The sequence below is a fragment of the Rhopalosiphum maidis genome, chromosome 3 (genome assembly GCF_003676215.2).
Source record: "Rhopalosiphum maidis isolate BTI-1 chromosome 3, ASM367621v3, whole genome shotgun sequence".
NCBI classification, from domain to species: Eukaryota; Metazoa; Arthropoda; class Insecta; order Hemiptera; family Aphididae; genus Rhopalosiphum; species Rhopalosiphum maidis.
In genome coordinates, this window is record NC_040879.1 from 35,515,507 (window position 1) to 35,533,990 (window position 18,484).

The 18,484-nt window shown below is 27.1% G+C and overlaps 2 protein-coding genes across 3 annotated transcripts in view; both read right to left on the reverse strand.

Moving 5' to 3' along the window:
- LOC113559411 (E3 ubiquitin-protein ligase mind-bomb-like) overlaps window positions 1-7,977 on the reverse strand; it is a 39,608-nt gene extending 31,631 nt beyond the window's left edge. Inside the window, exons 1-10 of one of the 2 annotated variants that reach the window (XM_026965219.1) lie at window positions 7,841-7,977; window positions 7,578-7,719; window positions 4,528-5,063; window positions 4,255-4,431; window positions 4,021-4,139; window positions 3,762-3,960; window positions 3,491-3,623; window positions 2,221-2,597; window positions 1,932-2,132; window positions 556-1,142 (exon numbers count right to left, since the gene is read on the reverse strand). In XM_026965219.1, coding sequence (XP_026821020.1) covers window positions 556-1,142; window positions 1,932-2,132; window positions 2,221-2,597; window positions 3,491-3,623; window positions 3,762-3,960; window positions 4,021-4,139; window positions 4,255-4,431; window positions 4,528-5,063; window positions 7,578-7,719; window positions 7,841-7,921 — 2,552 coding nt within the window. In that variant the 5' untranslated portion in view covers window positions 7,922-7,977. Of the gene's footprint in view, window positions 1-555; window positions 1,143-1,931; window positions 2,133-2,220; window positions 2,598-3,490; window positions 3,624-3,761; window positions 4,140-4,254; window positions 4,432-4,527; window positions 5,064-7,577; window positions 7,720-7,840 lie in introns of both variants that reach the window. The other variant, XM_026965217.1, reaches the window with a different exon arrangement.
- A 3,525-nt stretch (window positions 7,978-11,502) lies between these two features.
- Window positions 11,503-16,518, reverse strand: LOC113556463 (saccharopine dehydrogenase-like oxidoreductase). The gene is made up of 9 exons (XM_026961419.1): window positions 16,275-16,518; window positions 15,724-15,914; window positions 15,343-15,472; window positions 15,213-15,274; window positions 14,237-14,367; window positions 13,395-13,647; window positions 12,160-12,342; window positions 11,953-12,047; window positions 11,503-11,887 (listed from the first exon to the last, which is right to left on the reverse strand). The coding sequence occupies exons 1-9, from the start codon at window positions 16,516-16,518 to the stop codon at window positions 11,779-11,781; spliced, it is 1,398 nt and encodes a 465-aa protein (XP_026817220.1). The 3' UTR covers window positions 11,503-11,778.
- Between the last annotated feature and the right edge of the window lie 1,966 nt (window positions 16,519-18,484).

Here is an 18,484-nt window from a genome sequence, read left to right on the forward strand (position 1 = left end):
GCTTGGAAAAATAAAATCAATCGATTCATGATTATTCCAACTACAACTAAAAATCCCTATTGCAGATAACGGATTAATATTCAATATGCCAAAACTTGTTTAATCCAACATAAGATCCACAAAATATATAAAAATCTATATTATCTAATATATAATATTAATTAATTGTTTGCCACTTGGTCAAAAATCATGAATACTTGAAACATATAAACATGAATTATTCAAAATTATAGGAAGTCGACTATTATATAATAAATTTACAATGTTAAATAGTTTTATCAGAGTTTAAACAAGGTACAAAAAAAAATAATAAATGGTCAAATCACATGGATTGTACCACTACCATTTATAAGATGATTTTATGAAGACAACTTCTTTATGTAAATTGTATATTAGACCCCTATTACCCTATTGCAAAATCTACAGAGTTTATTTAACAACATAAATTAAATGCAATTCTTTAAGTGTTTCACTTATTCTGCTCTAACTCAATTCTTAATGTAAAAATTAACCATAAAAGTTTAAGCTAGTAGTATAAATGTATTTATCACTCACCCTGGATTACCACGTAGTGCTGCATGTTGCAACGGGTTGAAACCATTAGTGTTAACTACCATAAGATCAGCTGATGGTGATCCTATAGCAGGAAATCCGAGTTCTGTAGCAGTAGTAACTTGATTTTCAACTGCTGCTACAGCATTTTCACTTGTTTCTATGGATTTTGCAGTTTCCCCAGAAGAGCATGCAGTGACAGTAGAACATCCAGCAGCACCCTCTTCTTGATTACTAATTATAGAAGATATACTTTTTTCATTTTGCACTTCGGTCATAGCAGCATTTGCAACATTATCGTCCTTAGGTGTTGCACAAGCATTGGCAGCAACATTGGTTGTTAAGATAGTATCTGATACGTTTGAATTATCCCTCAAGGCAGAACTTGTCATAGCTCGACCTATAGACAATGGCACAGGCGGTAAGCGGTCGTATGCACGTTCGCATCCACTCAAAACATTGGCAGCAACAGCACTCGAAGGTATATTACTAGTGACAATGCTTCCACCTCCTCCTTCCATTAACATGGCTACGATATCATCTCGTCTACGGGATATGGCATCATGTAGTGGTGTATCACCCTCGTTGTCCTTTTAACATAACAGAAATAAACATAGTTAATAAAAATATATCATTGTGAAGTCTTGGTTTTCATTTAATAAACAATAACGAATTATAATTTCCACATTATTGAATAGACAATAGACAATTTAAAGAATACTACACTAAGATTTATCATAAATGTCTATTCTAAAGGGCAATATAAAAAATATTTTCTGTATTTCTGGAGGATTAAGCAATGTTTTATCTAATTGCGGAAAATTAATTGAATCTAAACTACAGTTTTTTTCATATTTTAGTTTTAAAATGAAATGTTTATCAATAGGTCTCTATACCATAGAGGGTACAAACAGGGCCGGATTGGTCTGGCGAGCTACCAAGGAAAACTCGACGGGCCGCTTAAAATATGGACTGGTACCGAGTTTTGGTCTTATTTATTTTTTATTTTTGTGATAAATTAGTATAAACATTCGTAGAAAATATAATTGATTTGAGTTATTATAACCGTACAGTAGGTGTAGCTGTAATGAAACGTTAGAAATTACTAAAACTCGGAAGGCCAATAGCTTGTCAATCCGGTGGTGTGTACAAGTAATGAAACTAACTAAATCATATACTATGTGTGACAAGATTATCATTTAAAATTACTGTAATATTAATTAATTTAAACATATTTATTTAACTTTAAAATAAACATATTATTTTATGGCTATTATAAAAGCTCATTCCTTTTAAAGTAAGTTAATCTTTTAATTTATTATCCATACAAATATAAAATAGCTGTTAATTCTATAATATTAAAATCAATTAATAATAACCTGCAAGTTTGGTAAGCAATTGAGACGTAACAGGATACGGCATACATCAGCATACCCACGGTTGACAGCAATGTGCAGAGGAGTTTGTCCTCGTTTATTGCGCGCATTTATATCAGCATCAAAAGCAACACACAGTACATGCACCACTTGTGGCTGGTTGCCGAACGCAGCATGATGAATAGCACGATCACCATCTTTATCCTGCAAAAAATTTAAATACAATATGTTATGTATTATGGAAGAATATTTTAGTTGCTAAAATTAATTAACAATTAAATCATTTCTGTACCTGAAATTCAACATCAGCATTAAACTCTCCTATTAACACTCGGCAAACATTGACATGGCCGTTTTGAGCAGCAGCCTGCAGAGACGTATGCCCACTACTCACAAAATTTGTCAGTATCAACTCCTCAGCAGTGGGTGGACGTGTGTAATTACAACACATTGCAGCTTGTCTTGGCGTGAGAACATAACTAACTGTCATTGGCTCTTCAGATGGTTTTTGGTTCATTTGACTCATTTTTATTTGTCTTTCTTTCTCCAAAATTCTACGACAATTTTGAGCATCACCATTGGCTGCTGATGTCACCAGCTCACGTCCTATTACATCCCTTTCACGAGCTAATCTAAGCCGTCTATCGTTTTGAGTTTCGTCTCGATTCCCTAATTAAAATATTAAATAATAACAAAACTTTTTAAATAAAAATATATGAATAATTTAACTAAATTAAGTTTTCAATTACAGTTCAAAACTGTTACTATTTAATAAGAAGAGAAGCACACATTTTTAGATTGATGTAAAATACAATTACTAATTGCAATAATACTAATTAAATACTAATCATTATTATACAAAAATAAAAAATAAAATTCAAGCTTCTACACCAAAATTATGTAATCAATGCCAACTATAGTCTGTCCAGCGAGAGAATGCGCATTCCTAAATGATATCCAGCTATAAGCGAATCAGTATTGATAGCATGGTGACTTGGGGGGTTGCTCAGAATGCATCCTCTTGCTGGATAGACTATAATGATCCTATTTTTTGATAAATAAATATATTTTATCAGAAAAAAGTATAGGTTTGAAAGCAATTATCAATCATCTCAAGTTTAACTTAAAAAGTATCCAAACCATAAAATTAATAATTTTAATATTTCACATTTTACCTGTCATATAACAATTAATTAATATTTTTTATTTTTCTTTAATCTTTCAAAAAATAAAATACAATTCATATGTATTGTAAATTATATTATAATTAGTTTATATTTTTTTATATCATAATAACCTACAGCTAATAGTTAAATAAACTAGATAATATTATTTAACAATAATTTTATTATGGTTTATTCCAACTTTAATGCATTAGGAATATTAGTTACAAAGTACTTATTTAGTTTATTTCGTTTAATCCCCATATTTATAATTTTTTTTATAGTATTCATGTTTATTAAAATGTATCATAAACTATTTTTATTGTATTTTGGTTAAATTTTTATTATTTGGTTTTGCACTATATATTTTAAATTTATCAATTCCATCATCACACACACCTTCAGCTCCATTATTATTTGTACTTAGTAGGGTAACTGCTCGTGGATTATAAGTCCAAGATGTATTGCATACAACTATCTTCAGATCACCATCATCATATACTTGTTGCACATAGCCAATTTCACCCAAAGTCTAAAAAATAAAACAATTATTTTATATTATGTTAAACAAAAAAAAATATTAATATTAGATGACATATTCAACAAAGTATCATAAAATAAATAAGTTAATTTAAATAAATACAGAATTTACTACATTACTAAATCTTACCATAGACATAGCATCAGCCCATTCACCGTGACCTTTTTGCAAACGACGCACATATTCCACATCACTAGAAATCTTTACAGTTGATCCTACTCTAATAATCTGTCCATCATGTGATGTACTTTCAGCTGAATTTGAACTGCCTGCCACTGGATCACCAAGTCCTGCCACTTTTGTAAGTACAGCCGCATTAAATGTCCACCTGTTGCCACTTGGATATAAAACAACAACGTCATGATCTTCATCAATACCAACCACTGACCCAATAGAAGCATTTTCTAAAACTCCGCCTCCCAAACATTCATCATACATGCCATCTGTCCATCCTCCATGATCTTGTTGCATAGCTCGTACAACGTCCAATTCCAAATCCACTCTTACCTGATACAAACAATTTATTATAACTTATTATAATAAAATGAACTTTTTTGTACATTAATCAAGTACAGAAGAAAAAAAATTACTAAAAAAGAAAGGTGGAAAAAATTATTCTTACCCTATCACCGATCTCTAATTGTTGATATTGTAGATGATTGTGTAGATGATTTAAACTTAACACTCCTTGCTTATGCTGGTCATTCCGCTGTTGGTGCTGGTGTTGACCTAACAATGGCAGATGGTCTCGATATACGGTTGTTGATCCTTTAGATGGAGATACACATTTCAAGTCAGACTAATGAACAAAAACATGAAATATATGAATTTATCAAAATATTGTTTATAAAACAGATACAATTTTATGATGTGTAATTAACTAATAATTACATACCATTCCTTCAAATCCAACGCGATACAAGTTCTTGACACACCCAGCTGTATTACCATTAATATCCCACTGGACATAGGCGGCTGAGCGAACACTACCCGTTACAGCAGACCAGTCTTGAATTTCACACACTTTACCACGTTTAACAATTGTTTGTGAGACAGCATTGTTCAAACCTCTTTGGTTAACAGATCCTCCATCTTGATCGTCCCATTGCCAGTCGACACCACGCACAACCCGTGAACCAGGAAATATACCACGCAATGTTATTTTTTTAGATTTTTTTCTTTGATCTAATATAACCGGATTTTCACCAAGACTACGGGGGTCTTTTAATAATTCTTTTGGCACAGGCTGTTGGATCAATATAAATCTATGTCTAACATTGTGTTTATCACTATGATAACACATAAAGCACAAATCAACAGAACTATCACTTGAAACTTCATTTCCAGGACAGTTCATGCATTTCCAACGATGTCCAATGATAGGTGACTGTTTACATGAATTGCAAACAACTCCTTCATGTTTACTGTGTCCTATGAATAATGAAAAATTCAAAACCGTGAATATTTTTGGTACAATAATAAAAAACAAAAACAAAATAGAAACAGAAATTGTAAGCAAAATTTAGTTTTTAAATATATGTTCCAGATAACTATTACACCTTAATGAAGTTAGTTTAAACTTTGTTTCATTTTCTAACTAAAATATTCAGATTAAATAAATTAACCAATTAAAAAATGAATAAGGAAATGTTAAACTAATACCATACATACGTTTTTTCATATATAAATTATTAATTCATTAAATTTTATTATTATAAAACCTAAAAATACTAAATAAATAAAGATGCTGAAAGAGTCTAACCAAAAACATATGATTAGCATCTATGTACAACCTGAAAATTTAGCTATAAAATAAGCTATGTAGTTATTTTGATATACTATATTATAATGAATGATTCTTTTACCAAACAACACTCATTATTTCAAAATCTAAAAACGCTTTTGAAAATATTTTATTAAAATTTAGGTAAACAAAGTCGTAAACCAACATTTTGCAGAAATTTTAGTGAAATTACGCCTCTTATCTAAGCTATAAATAATTATAACCAAAGTTCAGGATTTATAGCATTTGCATATCCATCATAAATGTAGTAAAACCAGTGCTGGACTTGGCAAAATTAAAATAGGGGGACTCTGTTTACTTTTAAAAAACGCATCCCTATTACTTATTTAACGTTATTGAGCCTTGGGGGCTATGCCCCACAACTCCTAATGCTTCTGTTTAAATCATAAAAAATATTTGTAAAAAGGTAATCAATTAGAAAAAACAATAAGTTTATTATAAAGCATAGGCAATTAGTAATTATTGTACTTGTTATATATATTATATTAAGAAATAAAAACTAACTCAAAAGGATACTAAAAGTAAATAAATAAAAAAAACATAGATTTTTAACTATTTATTTTTATAGATGCACAATTTTGAAATAACCCATAAGAAAAATTATGATAGTATTTCGTGCATTTTGATAAAAAAGAAAAATGATGAAGCGTCCCGTGCTTTTCCCTTAAAAATAATAGTAGGGATACACTAAAATTACTGAAAAATTAGTGGGGGTACTCTATCCCTTTGCGTACCTCACCAAGTCGAGGCACTGAGTAAAATATAACAGGGTGATGTACAAATACATTTTAGAGTAGGGATAATTCAAATATAAAATTTTATTTTGCACATTTTTAAATTTTTTGCTATATTGACACAATGATTATTTATTATTATTTATGTTCAATGATTATTAACAGTTTATGGAAAATATTATTGCTCAAAATATATTAAAAATGTTGAACTATTAATTACAAAATTTTTGTTTTGAGCATTATTATGATTATTTGTTTATCTGTTGCAATAATATTGTACAATTACATAATTTATAAGTACTCAGCAAAAGCAATTCAAATGTTCAAACACATACACATCCTAGTTATTTGAGGTGGATTATTGAAAGACGTAAGATATGCGTACTTATCAACAGGCTACATTCGTTAACGCTCGGGAAGTAAAGACAATAATCTAATTTATTGTGTGATCAATAAACAGCACTAGTACGTCACAATTGTTGCCACAATCATTGTTTGTTGTCATTATTTAAGAGTTCAGTTCATAGTGTGTCTGTGCGTTTCATTGTTTTAATTTTAAAATTGAATAATAAAAATTTCAAAGGAAAAACAATGAGTATGTAGTCATTTAAAATTGTTATAACAAAATTTGGTTCTAATACTTTATTTTTTAAGTGCATATTTTAAGTTTATCGAGTCATATGTAAGTACATATTTTAGTATTTATAGTGCTAGAAGTCCAAAACTCTACTAATAACTTATCAACTACTCATCCAAATTTTGATTTTCATATATCAAAATACTCCCAAAAATATTCTGAACATGAAATAAAAAATGTATGTTGTTATTAAAAACAGTAAAATATTTAAAAAGTATAATGATAAAAATATGTTTTTCAAAAAATTATTTATTAGTTGTTTTATTTTGACAGGAAATTATATAAAAAATATTAATAGATTTTGAAATAATGAGCATTGATCAATAAAAAAAAAATCATCCTATATTAGACACAAATAACAAATAATTTTATTTTTAAAATAGTATGAGAATATAAGAAGGTTTATAGAAGGTCTATTTCATTAGAAAAGTCTAATGAAATAAATCAATATCTAAGTTAAAACAATTTAAATATAACTTTTCTAAAACTGAAAATTTCTTATATACATATATATTATTATTAGTTTGATAGCAAGTTTGTTTTAATTTATTAAATTGTATTACTTCTACAATATTAGTTAATAATAACAATTACTTAAAATTTACATACCTAAGTAATGATATTATCACAAAAAATGTAAACCTATCTTTTACCTAAATCAAACTGAATATTATCAATATTAATATTGATTATTTCTAACAGATATTAATGACTAAAAAGCAAGCAGATATTTGAAATTTAAGGTATACTTAATAAACACAATGTCTTACCGGTTGGTCCACTGTCGTAAACACGCAAATCATATTGACCGGAACATCTGTAATTGGCTGCTATTCCATTGTCCCAGACTACAACAACTTCTTCATGAGATTCAAAACTCCTGACTGTTCCTAAAAAGCCTTCTCCTCCATCCTAATATAAGCAATACAACAATAATATTAAATTGTAAAACCTTATCGTTACTGCCACCCATCCATATGACAACCTTTATTATAATCGAATAATAAGCAAATTAGCGAAAATTCGAAATTACCTGCTTGTTCCATTTCCAGCTGGGACCACGTATGACACGAGATCCTACGAGATTCAACAATGTCGGGCACACTACCGACATCGCACAAGTCCAAATTAGACACCACAGTGAATGTCGTAATTGTCCGCTACGTCCAAGTCACCATGCTACTTTACTGTAGCAGTTCAACACCAAACGAATGTTCGACAAATTTTCAATAAGCGAACGGTAGTCCACTAATCATGGGTTATATGCAAATCAATAGATACCACAACAACGATCTAACACTAAACAGTAAACGAGATGGAAATCGCCGTCGTTTGATAGAACACCTGTCGCCGCTGTCGAATGACGACTACGATGATTGCCTTCGCTTCATAGATCAATAGACGTTTTGATGAGAAAAACACACACACACACACCCATATACGCACACGCACACGCACACAAACACGCGCGCGCAAAACAAAAACTTATGCTGAGTAGAGTCGATCGCGCACGCACAGACGCGTATTATTCTGTATATAAGTCAAAACTATGGAACGGCGGACGGCGACGTATACGTTATCTATAGCCTTTGCACCTCCATAGCCAACCAACACAAGAAAAATATTGGGTTATAGTAATATATCGAATATAATATAATACTGTTGCTGTTTGAACACGGGCTCGTATCATCATACTGTTGTCGCCGTTGTCGGTATCAGTGTTCACCATAACAGTGTCAACAACAGATGGTTGTCCGCAGTGATACCCTAGTTCTACTGAAGTAATGAAAGATGAAAATATATAAAAAAAAAAAAAATCAAATTCAGAAATTTTCAAATTCCTAATTAGGTATCAAATGAAATAAGAAAAAAAAATACCACCAATCTAACTTCAATACTAAAATATGTCCGGTAAAATAACCGAATTAAAAATTGTCAATTATCTTGATTGTTGATATTAAATAATAAATATTCACAGATATAGATAATAAACTTATTAAATAAATATTTAAGTTTATAAGTTTAATATTTAGTTATCTAAACTTTTAATAATACAAATTATCATTATTTTAACTTATGCGTACCACCTTAGGCGGAAATTGGATGGGCTTGAGGGGATTAAGCCTCTCCAGAAATTTAAAGTACAGGTCTAAGCATTATATAGGTGTAATGAGCATATATTATATTGCTCAGCCCCCCCCCCCGCCAGTAATTTCACAAAATTTCCGCTTGTACGTACCACATTGATTATCCTACGATTATCAGTCCCAAAACTAAAAAAAGTGTTAAAATTGATCTCTATAACAAATTACTAGTGTTTGTGTTAGATTTATCTAAAACATTAAATTTTAGATTTTTGAAACGTCATTCCACGTAAGAATTTTTAAAAACCAAAATCTTCGTTTTCAACATTTATAAAAATATATAAACCAATAAAATTTCTGCTATAGATTACTAACCTTACACAACTTGATCTCAGCAATAAGTGATTGTTTAGTATCGGATACCAATAGTTGAATAGTACCATCAGCTACCCAAAAAAATATGATATAAAATGGAACAGACTTCTATTATATCAATACTTTATAATGACAACTCTTTTATAACGTTCAATACGTTTTGGTCATAATATAGTCAATGACTTGAAGGCCCCTTTGTTATAGTAATTTTTTACCAAAGCTTGTAATTTTCTGAAGCCTGTAGCAAGCAAATTCTATACGTGTGTCTCCTAAACTAAATTATTTTTTAATTTTTTAAAACCATAAATATTGAAAGTTTATAAGTTAGGACTTGGGATAATATTAAGTAATCAAAAATATATAAGTATAATATTTTCCATGTATTATAAAATATGTATTTACTTATATTAAGGTTAAGATCATGATTAAATAATTATTTAGTTTATTTAGTCATGGTTAAGATTATATCCAAATATTCTGTCTAGAATTATTTTTAAGTTTTACTCTTCATGTCAACATTGTAACTTTTTTGGACAGACATGACAAAAAAATATTTTTATTACATTTATGTTACTTGAAATTTGAAAACAATTCTTACAAAGTACCTAATGTTGTGGTTGTTGTACATAGATACCTACATTGCCATAATGCAAACTCGTACCGTTACATTATTATATCTATTTATAACATAATTGTAAAAATAAAGCCAATGTAGACATAATTATAACCATTTTAGTTTACATTTTTTTCAGTTTTCACCAAGTGTCTTGGAATCAGAAGATCCAAGTATAATAGTCACTCATATAAGAATACAAATCAATTATGAAGTATGAATGTATGATTATAGGTACATTTATAATATTTGCTTATGTATAAAAATTAAATTTTATACTTTATTTCATAGCAAACAAATTATTTTATAAAATTTGAAATTGTGAATTATTTGTTATAAAATAACATAAATACAAATGATTTTTTTATTTAGGTAAGTATTAATTTAACTTGTTAAGAAGAAGTCATACAGTGTTAATGTGTAAAAACAAAATAAAATTTAAAAATATATTTTACAAATAGAAAATTAAAAAATTAAAGTTTTAAAGTTTTTAAAATTAATAATAAGTGAGTGTAATACCTGTATGTGTTGTTTTACAAACTTACAATAAAATAAAATCTAAATTTAAATTGTGCATAGTTAGAATTAGTATAAATTGAAATGTCAATAAAAGTCTATATAAATGATCTAGATAATATCCTAACATTTATGTTTACAGAAGAAAAATTAACAATAATCTTAATGTTAACAACACTAAATTTTTTTGGGTAAAAATTTATTTATATTACTTTTAATAATTGAGTGTTTAATTAAAGACTATACTAAAATTTTTTTGAATATTATAAGACATAAAAAATACAACTAACAAGATAAAAATAGAATTAAATTATTTTTTTACATCATTCATTAAATGATTTACAAATTGAGGATTATGGAATGCTGCAGACAATGTTAAAAAAATCTTTTACAATATAATATTTTTTAATAAAATGTCATGCCATACTTTGTGAGAGTACGAATATCACCATTTATTATAATTATTAATCCCATGATAACACAGTGTTAAAACTGTTTTTTAGGTTTGCTCTATTAGCATAAAAACATTTTAAGTTAGAGCTATAATTATACTAGATATATTTATACATCAACTTTTATACAAACAGCATTAATAGGCTTTCTTGTTGTAAAAATTTTATCTTTTCCTTGTTAATATCTAAAGATTTTCAGTTCAATACATATTGGAACTAATTTAAGTTGTAAAAGATAATATAAAATTATAATATTATACATATGAAATTATGCTGGGAATCTTCCAATATTTTGGCCAAATTTATGAACAATAATAAATAAAAATAATTTTTATATGAATTAAATTTTAGCAATATCCAATGACTTTAATATAAATATATATTATAAACATTATTTATAATAATGTATAATATGATACACATTAATTTTACAAAATAATTGATATCCACATATTTAAGTATAAAAATAAAATGCAAGTAACTAAACTTAAGTACTTATTGTCAATAATTAAAGTTTTAACTATGAAGTAGCGCTTTTATTTTAAGTGTAAAATATATTTTTTATTGAAAATAAACAGACCATGAAATATGAATACATACAATTCTTATTTTTTTTTTAGGTTATTTAATTATACATTTATATATTAACCATAAATCATTTTCTAAATGTAGGTGTACTTGTATGTCATAAGATACAGTATGATTTATAAACATAAAATAACAAAAACAATAAAACATTTTAAATTTTGTTAGATAAAGAGTTACATAACATTATGGAACACTAGGTAAAACAATCACAGATATGTAACAAAAACAATTTAATTTTAACATTTCTAAAGAAAACTATAATGGAATACATTTTGAATATAATGAAAGACTAAAAACAGCTAGATGTAACAATAGAATAGACTTAAAATAATTTTTGTTGTTCTCAGTAAGTAACTAAATCAGACTCAATTTCAAAAACTGCAGCATCGTGATCCATTAAACGTTTCACAAATTGTGTATTACGGAATGCAGAAGCCGGTGTTAAAACTCCCCTATACAACATAATATTTTAATAATATTTGAATCTCTGTCATTAAAAAAATATTGTATACCCTACCCTTTAGGAATATTAATTTGATCTTTTATTATAGTTATAGCTCCCAAGATAACAGCTTTACTAGTAAATCCATAACCTGGGTTTTTAGCTTTGACCTATAAACATAAAAAATTTAAACATAAGTCTATCAAAATTGTTATTAATTATTAATGATTTATCCATGATATATCAAATTCATAGTGAGCAATTAGTAATAATAAAAATTACCTTAATAACAGTTTGTCTTGTGGAAGTATTATGTTTATATGTTATTTTCTTAAGATTTACAGTAGGATGCTTGACAGATGTTGTTCCTTGACCAATCAAAGTTAATGACATGCGTGAATTTTCCAAGAGTTTTTCATTTGGGCCTGTTTTTGTAGCAATCCCGAATGAAAACCATTTTGGATACTATAATTTTGTATAAATAACATTCATTGATTTTATAAAATACTACTATTAATTATTAAAGCAGTCTTAAGGCATGATCACGGAAATTCTAAGGAAATCTAAGAAATTCCAATTTATTAAGTAATATTATCAATTAAATTTTTAATTTTATAGAACTGATAAATTTAAATTACAAACTACACCACTTCAATATATAAATAAGCAATTTATCTTCAATTTAATAGAAGTATAATATTTAATTAACTTAATGGAGGTAAATTAATTTTTAATCAACCCGATATTGTTTTTTTATTAAATTATAAATGATCAACTAATAACAATCTATTCAGAATATTAATAATATATTTATAGTCTATGTAGAATAGCAAGGATTTTTGGTCTATTGCCTGGGTTGATTCTTATTCCTAACAGGGTATTCATATTTAAGTAATGTTAAAATATATTTAATCATTTAATTATTGTTTTTAATTGACTGTAGACTAACTTTATACTAATTATATCAGTGATTTATAAGCTGCTAACCCCAATAAACGTTTTAGTACCTTTATAACATGGTAGATAGGCCACATTAAATTAACCTCCTAACTTTATTATGAGTAAATATATATTTTTAAATCCCCGCCCTACCAATTGAGTTTTTTTTTTTTTTATGCTTAAGTTTTTAAATTACTCAACTACATTTTAAAAATTTTGGCGCCACTGCAGTACATTAATTTTATGTAACTCGTTTTAAAATTATTTAAAATAATAGATTTTCATAGAACATAAAAGTTTAACAATTTTTAATATATTATGTATTATACTTTTTGTTAAAAAAAAACTACCATAAGTATTTAATTATAACTAGGTAATATAAATAAAAAGATTCTCAAAAGTTAATTATTATCTAATAGTTTAGTATTAAATAGCTAATAGAATATTAATTAGTATAATATAAATAAGTGTTAAGAAATAAAGATATCAAAATTGTATATTGTAGTTGAAGGCCAAGAAATATTTAAGATTTACAAAACCTTTAGACTGCTTTGCCAATAATGACTGGATTATCCTACCCGAACAAGGAGAATTCTAATTGGTTCAAATGCAGCCATGATTGATAACAGTACAAATATGAATAAACCAATAATAGCTGATATTAAACTACCAAAAACCATATAGTTTCGAACATTAAAATTATACGGTAAATTATCTATAGTTTTGGCGTGATGCACTGATCTAGCAATAACAGCTTGATCTGGTTCTGGGAAAGCCAAACACCATTCTTTGGTATCAACTTGCATACTGATTTGCCGTCTATGTAATATCCTAAAATTTAAAATGAATTAGTTTTTAAATATAATAAGTTTAAATTTATTATTCAATAATTATTCTCATATAAAGAGAACATAATATTTTCACAGTTGATTGAGACAATGCATATTTCTATGATAGTGTTAAAAAAGTATCACAACTTTGAATGATTATATTTTACAATAGTCAATGTACCATCACAAAGGGAAATTTTTAATATGTTATACACCTGAATGACACATTGTTTTCATATTACAAACACTCAACAAAATACATTTTACATTCAGAATAATATATTTAACTATTACTTTTAACATATATTGATTGATCTATTATAAAATTAAATGATAAGAATATGAACAAAGACCACACTTGGATACAATATAATACAAATATTACCTAAGTTAATAGTTATATTAAAATATATTTTGTATATTCTACTGTTTTTTAAAAAACATTTAAAAATGTAAAAAAAAATTCATTTTTATATTTTTGATGTATGAAAATAATGTTATGCTAGAATAATTAACTAGAACCTAGATGCATTTCTTTTTTAATTTAGTGATGTAATTTTAAAACAAATGTGTTATAGTATAATACATACTTGGAAACATTTGGTTTTACTCTAGTTATTCCCATTAACTCATCTAATAGATTTCGGTAGTATAATCGTTGGTTTTTAGTAGCCATATGTAATATAGCACTTATCCAAGTACCATCATGTATCAATGCGCTCTAAAATACAATCATAGGTTATTAGGGTTTGGAATAAAATAATCAATATATTATATAACTATATAAGCGTTTATCTTTATTTTAAAAGTTATATAATAAAATAACATGCCAATGACTAAAATTTCTAATTAAAAAATAAAAATGTACATATACAATCTTAGTATATTGATCTTGATAAATCTTTAAGTTATATTTTAAGTAATAAAACATATACAATAGTATTATTTATCAATAATTATTACTAAATGTATCAATATTTTTTAATTATTGTGCCATATATCATCTGTTTAATTGATTCATACTATACTCAAATATTAATATTATATCACACAGATGTACACAGTATTTTGTCATTTTTCACACCTTCAAAACGTATAGTGTCATTTTCTAGCACTTGTGTATACTAATAACCACAAGAGAACAACCATTGATTACCACTGAGCACAGATTCCTTTACATATCTTTCTACACATGGGAAATAAACTGGTCAAAACAACCATTGAGATGAAAAGTTAATATTTGTACAGGAATAAAACTTTGGTAGGAGAAAAATAGCCTGCCAATACTTACGATTGTCATTATTGCTGACTATTCGATTCATGGAATATGGTTATTCTCTTATGGGCTATAGTATAATTAAAATCACCATCATAATATGGAGATTGTATTATCTATTAGTCTGGTCATACTAGTCATACTAATCATTTATACAACTTGTGTATTCCAGTGTACACTAATACAATCAGATAGAAAAAGCTAATACATTAAAAATGACAATAATGTTGACAGCGCTTCATAAAAAATTAGTTATTATAATAATATACAAATAAAAATATATTACTCACATTAGTTAATACATACAAACTGCTATAAAGTTTCATGTATATGTCAACATTCTTCAATTCACCTGAAATAAAACATAATTAATTCAAGCACCTATATTATTTACTCAATATCTATTAACTATTGAAATACCATTAAAATTTTTGTATAAAAATTCTACACCGAGGTCAGCAGGCACGCTCTCCATACCAAGTGCACTAACAATTATTGAATTGTTTTCTTCAGCTTGTCTATTATAAATATATGCCATTTTCTCCATAAACTATAATTAGAAATGTGTTGTATAATTGAGTAGATATCAAAATAATAACATTTTCTAAGCATAATTTCATTATATTTGTCATTTCTCAATCATACAATAATAATATAACAAAAATGTAATAAATCTGTAACTAATATAAATATTTAACATGCTTTTTAAAATACTATGATATAATGTGTTTGTAGATTCTTAAAGATTCCGAAATAAAAACATCAATTAATCTAAATTATAACAACCTATATATCACTTACTAATGATTCACCAGTTACATCTACATAATGAGTAGATGTCAAAACACAAGATTTGACTACAACTTCTCCATAGATATAGTACGGTCCAGTACAATTTATAACCACGGAAGTTGTTTGAGACATTCTCATTATAGTTTTAATATCTTGTACATCGGCATAAATAATATCAATTTTATTATCTTCATAACCATCTATATAATATTTGATAAATATATTAAAAGTTTCTAAAGATAAGTATTAATACCTATAGTTCTTTCTATAGCCTATTGTTTATCATTAATCTTACTTTGAACAATAAAATATTATATATAAATTAAAAATAGAATACAATTGAATTTTATTCTCTAAGACATTAAAATAACTTTATTGCTGAAGACAGTGCTTAACATCATTTATAGAAACGAAAAACACCATTGTTGTTTTAAAAGTTAAGAATTTAAACATATACACAATGGTTTTTAACGTTCCTTAAAAAATGAAAGCTGTTATCTGTTGATTCTAAATTAATTAATTATTTTACAGTAATTATTATAGTAAAACAAAGAACTTACCATTAGTTTTATACAATTTATCTAATACATCTTGTAATTTATCAGTGTTACGCCCAGCAATAGCCCAAGTCAAATTGTAGATTTGAGAAAAGCGACCCATTTCCATAACAACAAATTGTCCAGTGAATCCTGAGGCGCCAAAAACAATTATATCGTATTTGCGTTTTGATTTTAAATTAGCAATTTGTTCATTGGCCAGATTGTGTTCAACAATGGTTTCCTGGTTGAGTATTTTACCTTCCATTTTTGCTACTAAGTTCTATGATGGTAATCTAAATATATATATATTAATTATTATTTAGATTAACGATTTTATAAGCAGATACTGAGATTCCGATAATAGTTGGGTACTGGTTTGTTATAGCCTCGCTGTAGTGAGTGAAAACTTTATAACTCCACCAGTTAGGTTTTTTATCTACCCGTCGTCCATAATAATAATGAATAGATGGGTTTAAATATAATCAATTTAATCATGGGTACAATTTCGTGGACCCTAACTCAAGAGCTCCCACACAAAATGTAGAGAGAATGTGGGATTCAACCAAATAGGACAATAAAAACATAGAGGAACAGATAGGCATATTTTACTCATACATGGTAGAATTTATGAAGCGATCAAAACAATTAATAGTGATCTGTTTGATATGATTTTAAAAGAAGTAGCAGAATTTTGGGAATCACTGAAAACAAGCATTTTTATACATTTTTTAATTTATTATTAGATTATTAGAACTATTAGATTAATATATATTACTAAATAAAGTCATTATTTTGTAATTATACGATAGCAAAGAGATAAAATCTAAGTGGCAGGACAATAAAGTTTTAACTTACTGCGGTGGGGCTATAACAAACCACTACCAATAGTTAAATATAAAGGTTTAAGGTACTTTATTGCTACCTACAATGTTAACAATATGATTAACATGTTAGTAGACGTATTACTATAATAAACCAAATTATTTAAATTATTTAACTATTTCAATGTGTAACTACGTAGTTGTTAATTATCAGTAAAATCAATTTATTTAAACAATATTTATATAATTTAATGGATAGTAAGACATAGATCACATAGACTAAATAGAAGGGATAGTGAATAATACCACTAATAACTGTACAAATGACATCTAATTACAACAATTGCACAAGCAGATGAGAAAGAGGTGATTGCTACGAATTTTATCACCCACACTTAGCACGAGTCCAAAAACAAAAAGTAATCTATTTATCATTACTTCGTCATTTTGGATATATTATTCGAGAACATCATGGATCTCTTTATGTGAATAATAGTCACGCACAGAGACTGGACGCTCTTGATAAACCGTGTATGATGACCTACCTATTCGTATCTTAACAGAACAACTCATTTTAAGCGGCTAATGTCTAATCATGTGGTACTCACCTTAAATGCTAAGTTAGAAAAACAACTATCATAGAACGTATCTGCATCGATACAATACTTAGGGGAAATCGATCGAAATTGAAATGTCAAACAAAACTACGAAAGCGGCACGTTAAAAAATGAAAAAACACGCGGAAAAACTACAAGTTGTTGAGTAGCGCATATTGCGCATGTTGTTTTTGACGGAAATGACGCTAGTTGGCGTCCCCCTTCCCGATCACTAACACCAATCGGCGAGCATAAAAAATAATAATAATAATAATAATAACCAACTAATCTGTTATCAAGTACTATAGATGATAATACAAGAAACTTATGGAGGTAGTTATATCAGAAAGTATAATTTAAAATTTGAATTGAATTTGACTAATTTTAATTTTAATGAACTATGGTCTATGCCCTATGAACTATAGATTATTTTAAGTATTATTAATAACTTTAATTTATAATTTATTATTAATTATGGTAGTATAATTAAAAATCATTTGCATGATCATTGATCAACAATTAAGCTCAGAAATACAAAATTTATTGAAATTATAAATAATAGATCACTAAAAATTGGTATCAAACAAAAAATTAAGTATGCCATGTTTTAAAAAAAAAATTAAAACGTTTTGAATAAAGGACCAGTTTTTCAAAAATACAATATCACACAATTATATATTAAAGATGCAATCAAGGTTTAGCCAGGTGAAAAATAAAAATTTAAGCTACATTATTTTAAGGAAAACAAAAAAACATTTATTATTATTTTATATTATGTCCACAAAAATTATATAAACTATGTATAAATGGTATG